General features: G+C 46.8%; 1 protein-coding gene across 6 annotated transcripts in view; it reads right to left on the bottom strand.

The window, feature by feature from the left end:
• PTPN3 (protein tyrosine phosphatase non-receptor type 3) overlaps positions 1-17,428 on the bottom strand; it is a 318,436-nt gene that overhangs the window by 128,158 nt on the left and 172,850 nt on the right. For 5 of the 6 annotated variants that reach the window (XM_066579095.1, XM_066579096.1, XM_066579097.1 and 2 more), the window contains one exon: positions 5,733-5,905. In XM_066579095.1, coding sequence (XP_066435192.1) covers positions 5,733-5,905 — 173 coding nt within the window. The remainder of the gene's footprint in view (positions 1-5,732; positions 5,906-17,428) is intronic. The other variant, XM_066579100.1, reaches the window with a different exon arrangement.

The following is a 17,428-nucleotide window of genomic DNA, read 5'->3' as shown; positions in this document are numbered from 1 at the left end:
CCCAATTTAAAAAAGACATAAACAAACTGGAGCAAGATCAGAGAAGTGTTACCAAGATGGTGAGCGGTCTGCAAATCATGTCTTATGAGGAACGGTTAAAGGATCTGGGAATGTTTAGCAGAAGAGAAGGCTGAGAGGAGACTTAATAGCTGCCTACAAATATCTGAAGGGCCGTTACAGTGCAGAGGGATCAGCCCTATTCTCATCTGAACAAGGAAAGACTAGAAGCAATGGGATGAAACTGAAAGGGAGGAAACACAGATTAGATATTAGACAGTGAGGGGCATCAATGAGTGGAACAGGTTACCACGGGAGGAGGGGAGTTCACCTTCAATGGAAGTCTTCAGAGGCGGACAGACATCTGTCTGGGATGGTTTAGTGATCCTGCACTGAGCAGGGGGTTGGACCTGATGACCCTGGAGGTGCCTTCCAAATGCACAATTTTATTGCTTTGACAGGCCTTTAAAATCAGATCGCTGGGGGTCAGGCTACCCCACTGATTGACTGAAGAGTGGTTCAGCTCAGTCCCTGCTATGTATGGCACAGCCACTACAAAACATACAGCACTGGTACACAATGAAGAGTCAGTATCTGTATTTTCTGAAGCTATGTCTACTCCAGCCTTTTTTAGACACAACTTTACAAAAGTTTAAGAATTATCATATCACTATAGCCTGTAGATGGCAGAGGCTAAATAAGTACAACTCCTAACAGCCTCCCTTTCTCTTGAATCCCAGTTATGTATACAACATAAGGGGGGAGATGATACTTTTTTCTATAGGATACATCTGAAAATTGTTCTATGTTTCTGGTGCCCCAGTAATGCCAGTTCTTGTATGTCCCGGTATGGCTGGAGCTTCATCATACATCTTCTTATTCTCAAGCATCTCTCAGCAGATGTATTTGGTATAGCCCCTTCACTTATTTGTCAGCTTTGACATCCAGAGTCATGTCCTATTTCTTCTTCAGAAGGGTCTTGGATGCCTTTCTACAATAGATAAACAGACGGGTCCAGGACTGCTTCCATCGTACCTGCAGGTAATGCCAGCAGACTCTGCTGTTGCTTCTGCCTTGCTTCCTTACAAGGGACTGCCTTTTAGTGTTCTTGCAGTAATTACAGCTTGAGTTTACCTTTCACCATCTTGCACTTCAAAGTTCATTGCTTCTACACATCCATAGAGCTTTTGTAGGTTTAAGTCTGGTACTCGGAGCCTTCGCTTTCTTGCACTAATGTCTCTGATAACTTCATTACGTTATACACCAAACTCAAATGCTGATGATAGTGAAGTAGGTGGGCGGAGTCTAAGGGCGGCCATGACAGATGGAGGCGGAGACATAACCAAATTTAACAAAGGTTGGGTTTCCACTCCATTGGAAGGCATGAATTACTTGAAACTACAATTTTACAGGTTTCTCGAACCAGGTCGCAAGAAACCACCTGATAATGATATGTTGGCCATTACTGACTCTGCACTCTGTAGCCTAGTCCGCTCCATAGGGGCTGTGACTCTACACACAAGACGCCTGATGTCCTAGATGTCACATAAATCCATTTCTCGGAGGCCTAACCCTGGCTACATCACGTTTCCTCTAAGCACGTCAGGTGACTTGCTGCGCCCTTCCAGCATAAACTACACACATATATCAATAATCAACAACTCCTCTGCTCAAATAATAATAACCTTTATTTGTATAGCATCAACTTATTCTGCAGTGCTTAAACCAAACATTACTAAACTACATGCACTAACACCTCACAAACCCTCTACAGGCCTACAGGCTAACAAGTCCTTTTTTGGTGTGCATATCAGTAAGTAATGAGGCCGGCCTCACTTACGTACGTCGCATGGCAGTACAGACTCATTTCAACTAACCAAGAATCAGCAGCATTCCTAGGCCATGTGTTCTCAGAAATCTGGCTGTTCATCCTGCCATTGAAGCCACAGTGATGACTCCCTCTCTCGGTTGTCAGGACCCTTTCGATGGTCTTCTGTATTAGTCTCCTGGTTGTCAGACCCTTTTTGCGCTCTCACTGCTGCTCCTGCCGCTCTCCTACATAGCGGCCTCTGCCACATTAGATGACATGTTGTTCTCTCTGCTGTGCCCCACTTTGTCTTGCTGCAACACACTGTTGTAATCAGCTGTTGCTACTGAGACACAGCTCACCCCTTTTATAGGGCGCCTCCTGCACCCAGATTATTAGTGAGCCTTCAAAGGGGGTAGGCGGGACCTAATGTTCCACAACACAAGCCCTACCAATGGGTTACTCTTCCCCAACACATCATCAAGGAGTAGATCCCCTCTTCAGCGCTTCATACTACCTCCTCTCTGCCACCGTCCCGGCAGGGAGGATGGGGCCATACAGTGGCTGCAGCACCTCTTTACTTCCGCCTCCCCTGGATGGATCTCCCAGCCATTTCCCTGGCCAAAGGCGGTGGTGCCTAGCGTCTGGTACAGCTGCTATAAACTGTAAGAGAACGTTCGGGCCAGAGCCTCCGCTTACACAAGCAGCCTCAGCTGTCACCTAGTGATCTGTGACTGCCTAAGGTTTGTGGTATTGAAGACGTAACTCGCATATATTATGTTGGGTGCAACTATAAAATGACACTAGTGTATTCACACATCTCTGTATATTCTGCTCGTCGGCATCAGAGTACGAGGGGATGCTTAATTCACCGTCTCGCCCAGTCATTCAGCAGAATGTTACATTATCTACCTCACATCTCTCTCATATCCATCTCTCTATCTCATATCTATCTATCTCATATTTATGTATCTATCTCATATCTATCTATCTATCTATCGCATATCTATCTACTTCATATCTATCTATCTACTTCATATCTATCTATCTACTTCATATCTATCTATCTCATAGCTATCTAATATCTATCTATCTCATGTCTATCTATCTCATATCTAACTCATATCTATCTCATATCTATCTCATGTCTATCTATCTCATATCTATCTCATATCTATCTCATATCTATCTATCTATCTATCTCATATCTATCTATCTATCTATCTCATATCTATCTATCTATCTCATATCTATCTATCTATCTATCTCATATCTATCTATCTCATATCTATCTATCTCATATCTATCTATCTATCTCATATCTATCTATCTATCTCATATCTATCTATCTATCTCATATCTATCTCATATCTATCTATCTATCCATCTCCTATCCATCTATCCATCCATCTATCCATCTCCTATCCATCTCATATCTATCTATCTATCTCATATGTATCTCATATCTATCTATCTATCTATCTCATATCTATCTATCTATCTCATATCTATCTATCTATCTCATATCTATCTATCCATCTCCTATCTATCTATCCATCTCCTATCCATCTATCTATCCATCTCCTATCCATCTATCTATCCATCTCCTATCCATCTATCTATCCATCTCCTATCCATCTCATATCTATCTCATATCTATCTCCTATCTATCTATCTATCTATCTATCTATCTCATATCTATCTATCTATCCATCTCATATCTATCCATCTCATATCTATCTATCTCTCATATCTATCTATCTATCTGTCTCTCATATCTATCTATCTATCTATCTATCCCATATCTATCTATCTATCTATCCCATATCTATCTATCTATCTATCTATCCCATATCTATCTATCTATCTATCCCATATCTATCTATCTATCTATCCCATATCTATCTATCTATCCCATATCTATCTATCTATCTATCCCATATCTATCTATCTATCTATCCCATATCTATCTATCTATCCCATATCTATCTATCTATCCCATATCTATCTATCTATCCCATATCTATCTATCTATCCCATATCTATCTATCTATCCCATATCTATCTATCTATCTATCTATCTATCTATCCCATATCTATCTATCTATCTATCTATCTCAAATCTATCTATCTATCTCATATCTATCTACCTCATATCTATCTATCTATCTCATATCTATCTATTTATGTATCTCATATCTATCTATCTCCTATCTATTTATCTATCTCATATCTATCTATTTCCTATCTAATCTCCTATCTATCTATCAATCCATCTCCTATCCATCTATCTATCCATCCATCTCCTATCCATCTATCTATCCATCCATCTCCTATCCATCTATCTATCCATCCATCTCCTATCCATCTCCTATCCATCTATCTATCCATCTCATATCAATCTCATATCTATCTATCTATCTCATATCTATTTATCTATCTCATATCTCTCTCATATCTCTCTCATATCTATCTCATATCTCTCTCATATCTCTCTATCTCATATCTCTCTCATATCTCTCTATCTCATATCTCTCTATCTCATATCTCTCTCATATCTCTCTCATATCTCTCTCATATCTCTCTCATATCTCTCTCATATCTCTCTCATATCTCTCTCATATCTCTCTCATATCTCTCTATCTCATATCTCTCTCATATCTCTCTCATATCTATCTATCTCATATCTCTCTCATATCTCTCTCATATCTCTCTCATATCTCTCTCATATCTCTCTCATATCTCTCTATCCTATATATCCTATGTAACGCTGCTTCCTCCTGCTCAGCACTGACAGGTCTGCAATACTCAGACAATACCCATGGGAACTTTGTGCATTACTGTGAGTGAAGGGTTAATTTACCGTGATTTTCCTATCCATCTATCCAGCCATCTCCTATCCATCTATCTATCCATCTCCTATCCATCTCCTATCTATCTATCTATCTATCTATCTATCTATCTATCTATCTCATATCTATCTCCTATCTTTCTCCTATCTCCTATCTATCTATCTCCTATCTATCCATCTCATATCTATCCATCTCATATCTATCTATCTCATATCTCATATCTCTCTCATATCTATCTATCTCATATCTCTCTCATATCTATCTATCTCATATCTCTCTCATATCTATCTATCTCATATCTCTCTCATATCTATCTCTCTCATATCTATCTATCCTATATATCCTATGTAACGCTGCTTCCTCCTGCTCAGCACTGACAGGTCTGCAATACTCAGACAATACCCATGGGAACTTTGTGCATTACTGTGAGTGAAGGGTTAATTTACCGTGATGGCTCTAATATGTTTTACTTTAAGGTAAGCTGTAGCTGTGTGGTATGAGGCCATGACTTCAGAGGTTTCTAGCTGATTTCCCCTGTAAATACCCCGGTAGCGCCCCCACTGCCCGTTCCTTGTATGCTACTCTTGTCATGTGCTTTATTAGATGTGTCTCCCACTTGGGGTCGGAGTCTCAGTGTAAGGTTACTGGTTATTCTCTCCGACCTGTATGGTTATTATATAATCCTTCATTGAGCACTGCAGCTGATCATATTACAGTTCAGTCTCATGTCCTTCTTTTCTTGTTACATATGCTACGGTGCTCGTCACGAGCAGGAGAGCCGCATCTACTAGAGACCCCCAGGCCGTGTCAGGGGCATCACATGCAGGTCCTACGTGAAAAGACTCCAGCAGTGCCTCACCACTCTCTTGCTCCCTCACAGAAGGCTAACATTGTACCTTCACAGCATTCTACGGACTGGGGGTTACAGAGGGGAGAGGTCCAAGAGCTGCCCGCAGGGTTTCGCTGGGTTACAATCCTGCAGTTCGGCGCATGCAGAGCGTATGGCCATATTACTATAACTGCAGTGAGAGGTTGTGTGTGTGGTGATAAATAAACAATGGAGTAACCGGACTCACTTGGCATGGTTGGCAGCACCCAGGGTCCAGTAGTTAGACACCAGCTTCTTCTCATAAGCTAGTGATCGCTTTGCCTGAAAAAAGGTATGATGATCCACACATGATTTCCAGAGGTTCTTACATGCCCTGTAGTTAAGCATATTGAAGGCTATTATCTGGTCTTTACAAGCATTCTGAAAGAGAGATTTTATAGAATGAGCAACGCCTTGTAAACAGGGTAAATTAGTCAAAAAGTCATTAAAAAAGGTTGCGATCAAATATTTAGGTAATTTGCAAAATATTACACTCTGTTAAAAGAAAATCCACCCCCAGAAGAAGTTGTGGTTCTGCTGCAGACCCTGTCCTGTGGTTCCATCTCAGGCAGATCTGTAAATGATAAGTTGTGGTGATTAGATGAATGGTCACCGGAGACCCTAAAAGTGGTTCCCCCCTTGGCCTATAAGAGGCTCTTGGAGGCTTCTTGTGTGCAGTGACCTCTTCTTCTCCTTGTGTGGAGCTTGTTGACCACTATACACCTCTACAACACAGAGGAGAGATTTCACCCCGTTACCAGAGTCTGAGAGGGGCGCATTATTGAGATGTGAGAAGCTGGACCACAAGTAGAGAGGACCATCTGACCAGACTGTTAGGAGGTGTTGGGACTAGTGGATGGGGGCACACAAGGTGATTGGGCTCAGGACCCCCAACAGACCACCAGTAGAGAGGACCGTCTGACCAGACTGTTAGGAGGTGTTGGGACTAGTGGATATGTGAGGGCACACAAGGTGACCAGACTCAGGACCCCCGACAGATCACTAGTAGAGAGGAGCATCTGACCAGACTGTTAAGGGGTGTTGGGACCAGTGGAGATGTGAGGGCAGACAAGGTGACTGGGCTCAGGATGCCCCCTACAAACAACCACTAGAGAGGAGCGCCTGACCAGACTGTTAGGATGTGTTGGGACCAGCGGATGTGCGAGGGCACACAATGTGATTGGGTTCAGGACGCCCCCTACAAACAACCAGTAGAGAGGAGAGCCTGACCCGACTGTTAGGAGGTGTTGGGACCAGTGGATGAGGGCACACAAGGTGACCGGGCTCAGGACGCCCCCTACAGGTAACCAGTAGAGAGGAGCGCCTGACCAGACTGTTAGGAGGTGTTGGGACCAGCAGATGTGTGAGGGCACACAATGTCATTGGGCTCAGGACGCCCCCTACAGACCACCAATAGAAAGGAACGTCTGACCAGACTGTTAGGGGGTGTTGGGACCAGTGGATGGGGGCACACAAGGTGAACAGGTTCAGGACGCCCCCTACAGACCACCAGTAGAGTGTAGCTTCTGATCAGACTGTTAGGAGGTGTTAGGACCACTGGATGTGTGAGGGCATGCAAGGTGACCGGGCTCAGGACAGATCACAAGTAGAGAGGAGCGTCTGACCAGACTGTTAGGGGGTGTTGGGACCAGTGGATGAGGGCACACAAGGTGACCGGGCCCAGGATGACCCCTACAGACCACCAGTAGAGAGGAGCGTCAGACCAGACTGTTAGGAAGTGTTGGGACCAGTGGATGGGAGCACACAAGTTGACTGGGCTCAGGACCCCCGACAGACCACCAGTAGAGAGGACCATCTGACCAGACTGTTAGGGGGTGTTGGGACCACTGGATGGGGGCACACAAGGTGACCGTTCTCAGGACGCCCCCGACAGACCACCAGCAGAGAGGAGCATCTGACCAGATTGTTAGGAGGTGTTGGGACCAGCGGATGTGTGAGAGCACACAAGGTGACCCGGCTCAGGGCGCCACCTACAGACCACCAGTAGAGAGGAACGTCTGACCAGATTGTTAGGAGGTGTTGGGACCAGTGGATGTGTGAGAGCACACAAGGTGACAGGTCTCAGGGCGCTCCCTATAGACCTCCAGTAGAGAGGAGCATCTGACCAGATTGTTAGGAGGTGTTGGGAGTTGGGACCAGCGGATGTGTGAGAGAACACAAGGTGACCGGGCTCAGGGCGCTGCCTATAGACCATCAATAGAGAGGAGCGTCTGACCAGATTGTTAGGAGGTGTTGGGAGTTGGGACCAGCGGATGTGTGAGGGCACACAAGGTGACCGGGCTCAGGACGCCCCCGACAGACCACCAGTAGAGCGGAGCATCTGACCAGATTGTTAGGAGGTGTTGGGACCAGAGGATGTGTGAGAGCACAGAAGGTGACCGGGCTCAGGGCGCCCCCTATGGACCACCAGTAGAGAGGAGCGTCTGACCAGATTGTTAGGAGATGTTGGTACCAGTGGATGTGTGAGGGCACACAAGGTGACCGGGCTCAGGACGCCTTCTATAGACCACCAGTAGAGAGGAGCATCTGACCAGATTGTTAGGGGGTGTTGGGACCAGTGGATGAGGGCACACAAGGTGACCGGGCCCAGGATGACCCCTACAGACCACCAGTAGAGAGGAGCGTCAGACCAGACTGTTAGGAAGTGTTGGGACCAGTGGATGGGAGCACACAAGTTGACTGGGCTCAGGACCCCCGACAGACCACCAGTAGAGAGGACCATCTGACCAGACTGTTAGGGGGTGTTGGGACCACTGGATGGGGGCACACAAGGTGACCGGGCTCAGGACGCCCCCGACAGACCACCAGCAGAGAGGAGCATCTGACCAGATTGTTAGGAGGTGTTGGGACCAGCGGATGTGTGAGAGCACACAAGGTGACCCGGCTCAGGGCGCCACCTACAGACCACCAGTAGAGAGGAACGTCTGACCAGATTGTTAGGAGGTGTTGGGACCAGTGGATGTGTGAGAGCACACAAGGTGACAGGTCTCAGGGCGCCCCCTATAGACCACCAGTAGAGAGGAGCATCTGACCAGATTGTTAGGAGGTGTTGGGAGTTGGGATCAGCGGATGTGTGAGAGAACACAAGGTGACCGGGCTCAGGGCGCTGCCTATAGACCATCAGTAGAGAGGAGCGTCTGACCAGATTGTTAGGAGGTGTTGGGAGTTGGGACCAGCGGATGTGTGAGGGCACACAAGGTGACCGGGCTCAGGACGCCCCCGACAGACCACCAGTAGAGAGGAGCGTCTGACCAGATTGTTAGGAGGTGTTGGGACCAGTGGATGTGTGAGAGCACAGAAGGTGACCGGGCTCAGGGCGCCCCCTATAGACCACCAGTAGAGAGGAGCGTCTGACCAGATTGTTAGGAGATGTTGGTACCAGTGGATGTGTGAGGGCACACAAGGTGACCGGGCTCAGGACGCCTTCTACAGACCACCAGTAGAGAGGAGCATCTGACCAGATTGTTAGGGGGTGTTGGGACCAGTGGATGAGGGCACACAAGGTGACCGGGCTCAGGATGACCCCTACAGACCACCAGTAGAGAGGAGCGTCAGACCAGACTGTTAGGAAGTGTTGGGACCAGTGGATGGGAGCACACAAGTTGACTGGGCTCAGGACCCCCGACAGACCACCAGTAGAGAGGACCATCTGACCAGACTGTTAGGGGGTGTTGGGACCAGTGGATGAGGGCACACAAGGTGACCGGGCTCAGGACGCCCCCTACAGACAATGAGTAGAGAGGAGCGTCAGACCAGACTGTTAGGAAGTGTTGGGACCAGTGGATGGGAGCACACTGGTTGACTGGGCTCAGGACCCCCGACAGACCACCAGTAGAGAGGACCATCTGACCAGACTGTTAGGAGGTGTTAGGACCACTGGATGTGTGAGGGCACGCAAGGTGACCGGGCTCAGGACAGATCACAAGTAGAGAGGAGCGTCTGACCAGACTGTTAGGGGGTGTTGGGACCAGTGGATGAGGGCACACAAGGTGACCGGGCCCAGGATGACCCCTACAGACCACCAGTAGAGAGGAGCGTCAGACCAGACTGTTAGGAAGTGTTGGGACCAGTGGATGGGAGCACACAAGTTGACTGGGCTCAGAACCCCCGACAGACCACCAGTAGAGAGGACCATCTGACCAGACTGTTAGGGGGTGTTGGGACCACTGGATGGGGGCACACAAGGTGACCGGGCTCAGGACGCCCCCTACAGACAATGAGTAGAGAGGAGCGTCTGACCAGATTGTTAGGAGGTGTTGGGACCAGTGGATGTGTGAGAGCATATGCATCTCTGACACAGCTTCTGTTTGTAGGATTGTGAAATCATCTGAACTTTTTGAGCGCGAGTACACAGATTCATAACTTCAGACAACCCATTTGATCCCGTTTGGGCAATATCTGTTTACATAAACCCAAAAAGAAGTATGTGCACACAGGGCAGCAGGAAACATAGGGTTTAGTCAGAGGGAGTTCAGATGATCCCGCACATCTGGGTGGACATGTCTCCTCCCTTACAGCTCTTTTTGGGAAAAAAATGACATTTATTATACAAATAGAATGGGTGGAAGCGTCCAAAATTCTTTTAAAAACTGGGAGAGCTTTATTGCTTCATACGCAGTATTGCCCCTTGGGTAGGAGAGGCTACTGACACAGCTTTTAACTTAACCACCTGTTTTTGGAGAAGAGAATGACGGAAGATCTGCCGCTACTTTTGTCATAGGGTGCTCCACAGGGGGGGCTCTACTCTATTCTTCCCAGTCAGCCGGGTAATGTATCTGTGCGGAGGTCTAGTCTGGAGACATCATCTCAGCAAAGCAAAAAGTCTTTTGATTCTGAGACTTGATGTCCGGACCAATTACTCATTAAGTATGATGTTTGGGACTTACTGTATGATGATGGAACACTTCAGCACACGTGGGGACTGTCCTGGGCACTGAATGCCACCTTATTTGGTGTATAAATTGCTTAAAATTCAATCAAAACATTAAAAAAGAAAAAAAAGTGTAGAACTAGAAAACTACAAGTTTACTGAAGCAGCAGACTGCTGGACAGGGACAGACATCGGTGTGCTTTAATATAAAAACGGACAACTGTATGGAAACATCTGAATATACACGTAACACAAAGACTAAAAACTAGAGATGAGCGAACATGTCCGTTACGGACACATCCGCACCCGGACACCGGCTTTGCCGAACACTGCAGTGTTCGCGCGTAAGTGTCCGGGTGCCGCCGGGGGGCGGGGAGATGCGCGGCGGCGCGGGCGGCAGTAGCGGGGAACAGGGGGGAGCCCTCTCTCTCTCCCTCTCCCCCCCACTCCCCGCCGCACCCCCCCGCTCTGCCACGGCGGCCCCCGAACTTTTTCGCCCGAACACTGAAGTGTTCGCAAAGTTCGGTGTTCGGGCGAAAAAGGGGCGGAGCCGAACGTGTTCGCTCATCTCTACTAAAAACCCTAAAAATCTATACGTAAAAGTGCATGTCTGCATACTCCCTGCACGCTTACTGTATGTAATAAATGTACATTAAGTGATGTCAGCCTTCAAGGGATCGTCAGAGTTCAAGTATTTTTGTGAAATGTAGCTTCTCCCATCCCCCCGTCTCTGCTCCCCACATGTTCCCTGTGCACAGCCCCAGCCCTCCACTCTGATGTAGTGTTTACAGGCTGCAGGAGTATGTGATGTCCTGCACACGGGCTGCTGCAGCCTGTAAACCCCACGTTACAGCAGAGAGCCGGAGCCGCCACCAGGGGGCCTGTGGGGAGCAGAGAGGTGAGTGTATCAGCTAGTTTGTTATTTTGGGCATGGGTAAGCTAGTCTTAACATATACATGTAACCTCACTAATCCCTTTAAGCTTAGTGTATACTGTAGGCCGTCACAGATGTCAAGAAGCCAAATACAAACATGCATATGTAAGGTTCTGAGGCTGAGGACTGGAAGGCGATAGATTAAGGCTACTATTCACATCTGCGCAGGAGCCTCTGGTTTGGGGATTATCGCTGTTCTGTTTGGCTCTGAAGACTGAGCCCAACAGCGGACATAGACTGGAGACACCAACGCCGGTCTGAACGTGACCCAAGAAAAGGCTTACAAGATAATAGAAAATGATGGCTTATCTGAAACTGGTAGACATAACCAGTAACGGGGCTAATGACACTAATCTCAGCAGACTATATAAATACTCCAACCAAGAAAGTAAGGCCAGTGCTGGAGGTGGGAGAGTGCAAACTGGGCAACTGCCCAGGGCTCCCATGCCCAGAGGGGCCACCTACTTAAGTACTGCTGTCCAGTCACCCATCTGTGGGCACGAGCGGGTAGGCACCCCGGTCCTATTGCATCACAGTCGGGCCATGCTCAGCCGCTGTCATTGTACAATCGCATACCCAACGACTCTGAAGCGACGGACCGCCTCAGGAGCAGTCAGGTATGTGACAACAGCTCCGTGCCATCTGACAGTGATGAAACAGAGCCGGCAGAGACGGCACAGGGGTACTGGGCTGATGGGGAAGGGCCCATAAGTTTCAGGGCCAGGCACTGCAGCTGTGTAAATGGGGCCAGCGACAATGGACTGCCGGGGTTAAGGGCCCTTCTAAAGGGAATTAGCACCTTAACCCCTTAGTGACCAAGCCTGTTTGCGCCTTAATGACCAGGCCAAATTTTGCAAATCTGACATGTGTCACTTTAACATGGAAAAACACCAGAAAGGTTTTGCATATCCAAGCGATTCTGACATTGTTTTTTCGCCACATGTTGTACTTCATTTAGGCGGAAAAATTAGATAGAATTTGTGTTTATTTATTAAAAGCGCCAAAATTAGGAAAATTTTGAAAAAAAATCGTAATTTGTTCACATTTCCAACTGCAATATCTTAAATATGTGCAAACATAATATGGAATTTTTTGCTAAGATTTATATTTCCACCCGTTTACTTTATTTTGGGTGCACATTGGAAAAACTTTCGTTTTTTTTTTAACCATTTAGGAGACGTACAAATTTAACATTACTTTTTAGCATTTTGAGGAACACTTTGTTTTCCTACACCAAGCCAAGATTGGAAAGGCTCATGAGTGTCACAATAATAGATACCCCCACAAATGACCCCATTTTAAAAACTACACCCCTTAGTGTATTCACTGAGGGGTGTCATGAGTATTTTGACCCCACAGTTTTTTTTCAGGAATTAATTCAATTTAGAGGAGAAAAAGTAAAATTTCATATTTTTGCAAATCTATAATTTTAAAGACATTTTTTTTTCCTATAGTTTACATGAAAATGAGGATTTACACCCCAAAATGGATACCCCTGTTTCTCCCGTGTTCAGAAATATACCCATTGTGGCCCTAATGTTATATCTGAGTCCACAACGGGGCCCAAAATGAAAGGAGTAGTCAGTGTCTTTCAAAACAGAAATTTTGCCCATTGCCCACATGTAGAGTTCTTGAGTGCCCAAAACCATAGAAAACCCCCACAAATGACCCCATTTTGAAAACTAGACCCCTTAAGGAATTTATCTAGGGGTGTACTGCATATTTTGACCCCAGAGTTTTTGAATGAATTCAAGCCAATCAGAAGGAAAAAATTGTGATTTTCATTTTTTTGGTAATTCTGTCATTTTAAAAGCAGTTTTTTTGTACAGCACACATATGAATGAAGACTTGCACCCCAAAATGGATACCCCTGTTTGTCCCATGCTCAGAAACATACCCATTGTGGCCCTAATCTTATGTATGGATGCACAACAGGGCCCAAAATGAAAGGAGTAGTCAGTGGCTTTCAGAACATAGATTTTGCTTGAAGTCCTTTTAGGCCCCATTGTCCACTTGTAGAGTTCTTGAGCGCCCAAAACCATAGAGAACCCCCACAAATGACCCCATTTTGAAAACTAGACTCCTTAACGAATTTATCTAGGGGTGTACTGTGTATTTTGACCACACAGTTTTTGAATAAATTTAAGCAAAGCAAAAGGAATAAATTAGGATTTTTGTTTTTTTGGCAATTCTGTCATTTTAAAAACAGCTTTTTTTGTACAGCACACATATGAAGGAAGATTTGCACCCCAAAATGGATACCCCTATTTGTGCTGTTTTCAGAAATATACCCATTGTGGCCCTAATCTTATGTCCGCATGCACAACGGGGCCCAAAATGAAAGGAGTAGTCGGTGGCTTTCAGAACATAGATTTTGCTTGAAGTCCTTTTGGGCCCCATTGCCCACTTGTAGAGTTCTTGAGCACCCAAAACCATAGAGAACCCCCACAAATTACCCCATTTTGAAAACTAGACCCCTTAACAAATTTATCTAGGGGTGTACTGTGTATTTTAACCCTACAATTTTTGAATAGATTTAACCGAAGCAGTAAGAAAAAATTACGATTTTCATTTTTTGGGCTATTGTGTCAATTTAAAAACAGTTTTTTTTGTACAGCACACATATAAATGAAGACTTTCACCCCAAAATGGATACCCGTGTTTGTCTCGTGTTCAGAAACATACCCATTGTGGCCCTAATAGACTTACAGGACCCATGGCTAGGCCTACAATGAAAGGAATACCCGTTGGATTTCAGGGTACAACTGAATAAATTCCAGGCCCAATTGCCCACTTATAGAGCCATTGAGCGGCCAAAACTATAAAGAACCCCCTCAAATGACCCCATTTTGAAAACTAGACCCCTTAACAAATTCATCTAGGGGTGTACTGCGTATTTTGACCCCACAGTATTTGAATGAATGAATCTAAGCAAAGCAGAAGGAAAAAGTAACGATTTTCAATTTTTTTGGCAATTTTTTAAATTTAAAAACAGTTTTTTTGTACAGTGTACATAGGAATGAAGACGTTCACCCCAAAATGGATCCCCCCGTTTGTCCCGAGTTCAGAAACATACCCATTGTGGCCCTAATTTACTTACAGGACCCATGGCAAGGCCTATAAAGGAGGGAACACCCATTGGATTTCAGGGCACAACTGAATAAATTCCAGGCCCCATTGCTTATTTGTACGGAATAAAAATTGACTCCCTAAAAGTCCCCCCACCCCCCTCCGCGCCCTTTTTGGCGTTCGCAAATCTTAGATAAAAGTAATAATGTGAACTGTGTGGTATTTCCGAAGACGGGTAATTACAGAGGCTGGTTGGGATGGGCCCATGGGGCAATAAAACCGGTATCCCCCCCCCCTCCTCTCATGCTTTTTGGGGGTATTTTGTGACCTTAGTGGCAGGGACGGGGTGTGAAAAGTGGCGTTCCATGAGTCTCCGTAAGCTTGATGAGGTGCTGCGGTCTCGCACAGAAGGCACTCAACAAGCTGCTCCTGGAACTGCAGGAAGGCGAACATCCCGGGGCTTCTTGTAAATTGCGTATTACAGGTAGCGGTCTGAATAACGCCGGGCTCACACAGCCGTAGGTGGAATCTGCTTGCGGAGGCCCGCAGCGGATCCCATCTGTGAGCCCGGCTGTGACCCTGCGTACGGCCGCGTAATGTACTGCGCATAACTGCGTACTTACACGGGCGGTCATGCGCAGTACACCTTTTTTTTGTTTGTATTTCCTGCACCGTCGCTTAGCGATGACGCGGGTACCTGCAGCCCGTATACAACGTAGTTGCGTATGGGCTGCGGGTATATCCACGACCATGGAGCACAATGGGCTCTATGCTGCGGATAGCCACGGTAAAATAAAACCTGCTGCGTTCTCTTTTCTGCGAGTGGATTACGCAATTCCGACCCGCTAATGTGAGCGGAATTGTGTAATCCAATGCGATTGATCTGCTTATTACCGCGGATCAGACGCATGCGGAATCCGTAATTCCTATCCGGTCATGTGAGACCGGCCTAAGGTAGATCGCTACCTTTTTATCACGTGACCGGGGACCGCAGAACGAGGCCACCCGTCACTGCTCCAGGCTCTCGGTGACCGTTGGTCGCCTGGGAGCAAGGAGATTTTAAATTTCCTGGGCTCCCCGACTTCTGCGCATGTGTCCGGTGTTTTGCCGGCGGTCCCATGTGCAGAATCTGGGAAAGTTCACGGATGAGGATCCCGTTGGGGTGCAAATACGGAGGCCTCCGGTAAAAAGTTTCATCTCCTCTCACCGATCGCATCGGTGAGGGGAGATGAAACTTCAATTTTTTTTAAAAACTTTTTTACGTGATCGCCATTATCCATTGGATAACGGCGAACATGTGATCAGGAACCCCTCACCGCGGCCCCCCGTGAAATCTCCAGGCTCTTGGCTACGTTTTGTAGCCAAGAGCAGGGAGAATTTCAATTATCGTGGCAATCCACAGCTTTTGCGCATGCGTCCGCCATTTTGGCGACAGGCATGTGCGCAGAAGCTGTGGTAAGGTCCGCGAGTAAATCTGGGGGCCTTATGTGCGTACTTTCATCCTCCCTTACGGATATGATCAGTGAGGGGAGATGAAACGTACGCTTTTTAAACTTTTTTAAAACTTTTTTTAACTTTTTTTTTTTTTTTTACTTTTTTACACTTTTTTTTAAACTTTACATGATCACTGTCATCCATTGGATGACAGTGATCATGTCCCCAGTGAAATCCCTCTGCACTTGGCTACACATGGCAGCCAGGAGCAGAGGGATTTTGAATTTCCCGGGGCTCGAGCCCCTCTGTGCACGCGCCCGATGTCAATCATCGGGCGCGTATGCGCAGACGGGCACTTCGGGTCCCGGGACATCGCAGAGAACCCGAGGTGAGTATTTTCACCTCCCCTCATGGATCCGATCCATGAGGGAAGCTGAAACTAGCACTTTTTTTTACTTTAACTTTTTCGCGATCGCCGCTATCCATTGGATAGCGGCGATCGCGGGCCCGGGGACCGCTCACCGCGGTCCCCAGTAACACCTCCTGGTTCCCGGCTACCTTCAGGAGCCGGAAGCCAGGAGATTTTGAATTTGCCGGGGTTCCCGGGCTTTTGCGCGTGCGCGTGACGTCATCGTCTGGCGCGCATGCGCAGAAGAGCGGCGGCGGGTCCGGGAGGACCAGATCTCCGGGGGACACCGACGACAAGCCAGGTAAGAATTTTCAGCTGCCCTGGTGGATCCGATCCATCAGAGCAGCTAAAACTTTAACTTTTTGGCCACTTTTATTTACTTTTTTGCGATCGCAATTCCGGGAAGGGGGGGGGGGTCCCCGCAGCCCGGGATGACAGCTCCATGCTGTCGGCTACCTGTGGACACCGACAGCATGGAGCTGTCACGTCCACAGCCCGAGGGGCTTTATTCTCTGCAGGACACATGTTTTTACGTCCTGAGAGAATAAAGCCCACTTCGGGAGGACGTAAAAACACCATGGGCTGGTCGTTAAGGGGTTAAGCGGCACAATTAGTTTGTAAGGGCACATATGGGACACACTATGTGGGAGTATAAGGGGCACACAGAGGGGCACTATTACTTTGTGGTAGAACAGAGCATTATTTTCGGGGCACTATTACTTTGTGGGGACAAGAACATGTATATAACTATATTGGTGTCAAAATGGGTGTTCTGACTACCTGAGCGCACACAGGCAATACGGACAGAACTCGCCCATTTGAATGGGTTCATGTACACAAGTGATTTTTCCCTCAAACTGATGGTCCAAATCACTTCATATTCCGTTTCTGTACAGTACAGCAGTGCCGGGACAGGACCACCAACCTCAGCCCCAGGGCTCATGTCATCCTCACCCCACTCCCATGGTACCCTGCAGTTTTCGGGAGAAGTCATTAATTCAGAACTTGGAGCACTACTTCCAATTTCGCATAGCGCCACACTTTGTCTAAAACCGGCCCTCACAGAATTTCCACGTAGCAATATTTAAAAGGTTTATAGGCAGAAGTTGGAGGGTTAAAGGGGTTGTCCCACGCCGAAACGGGTTTTTTTTTTTTCAACCCCCCCCC

Source organism: Eleutherodactylus coqui, chromosome 9 (genome assembly GCF_035609145.1).
Source record: "Eleutherodactylus coqui strain aEleCoq1 chromosome 9, aEleCoq1.hap1, whole genome shotgun sequence".
NCBI classification, from domain to species: Eukaryota; Metazoa; Chordata; class Amphibia; order Anura; family Eleutherodactylidae; genus Eleutherodactylus; species Eleutherodactylus coqui.
Note: the sequence above shows the minus strand (reverse complement) of the source record. Positions and strands in the feature narration are given on the sequence as shown.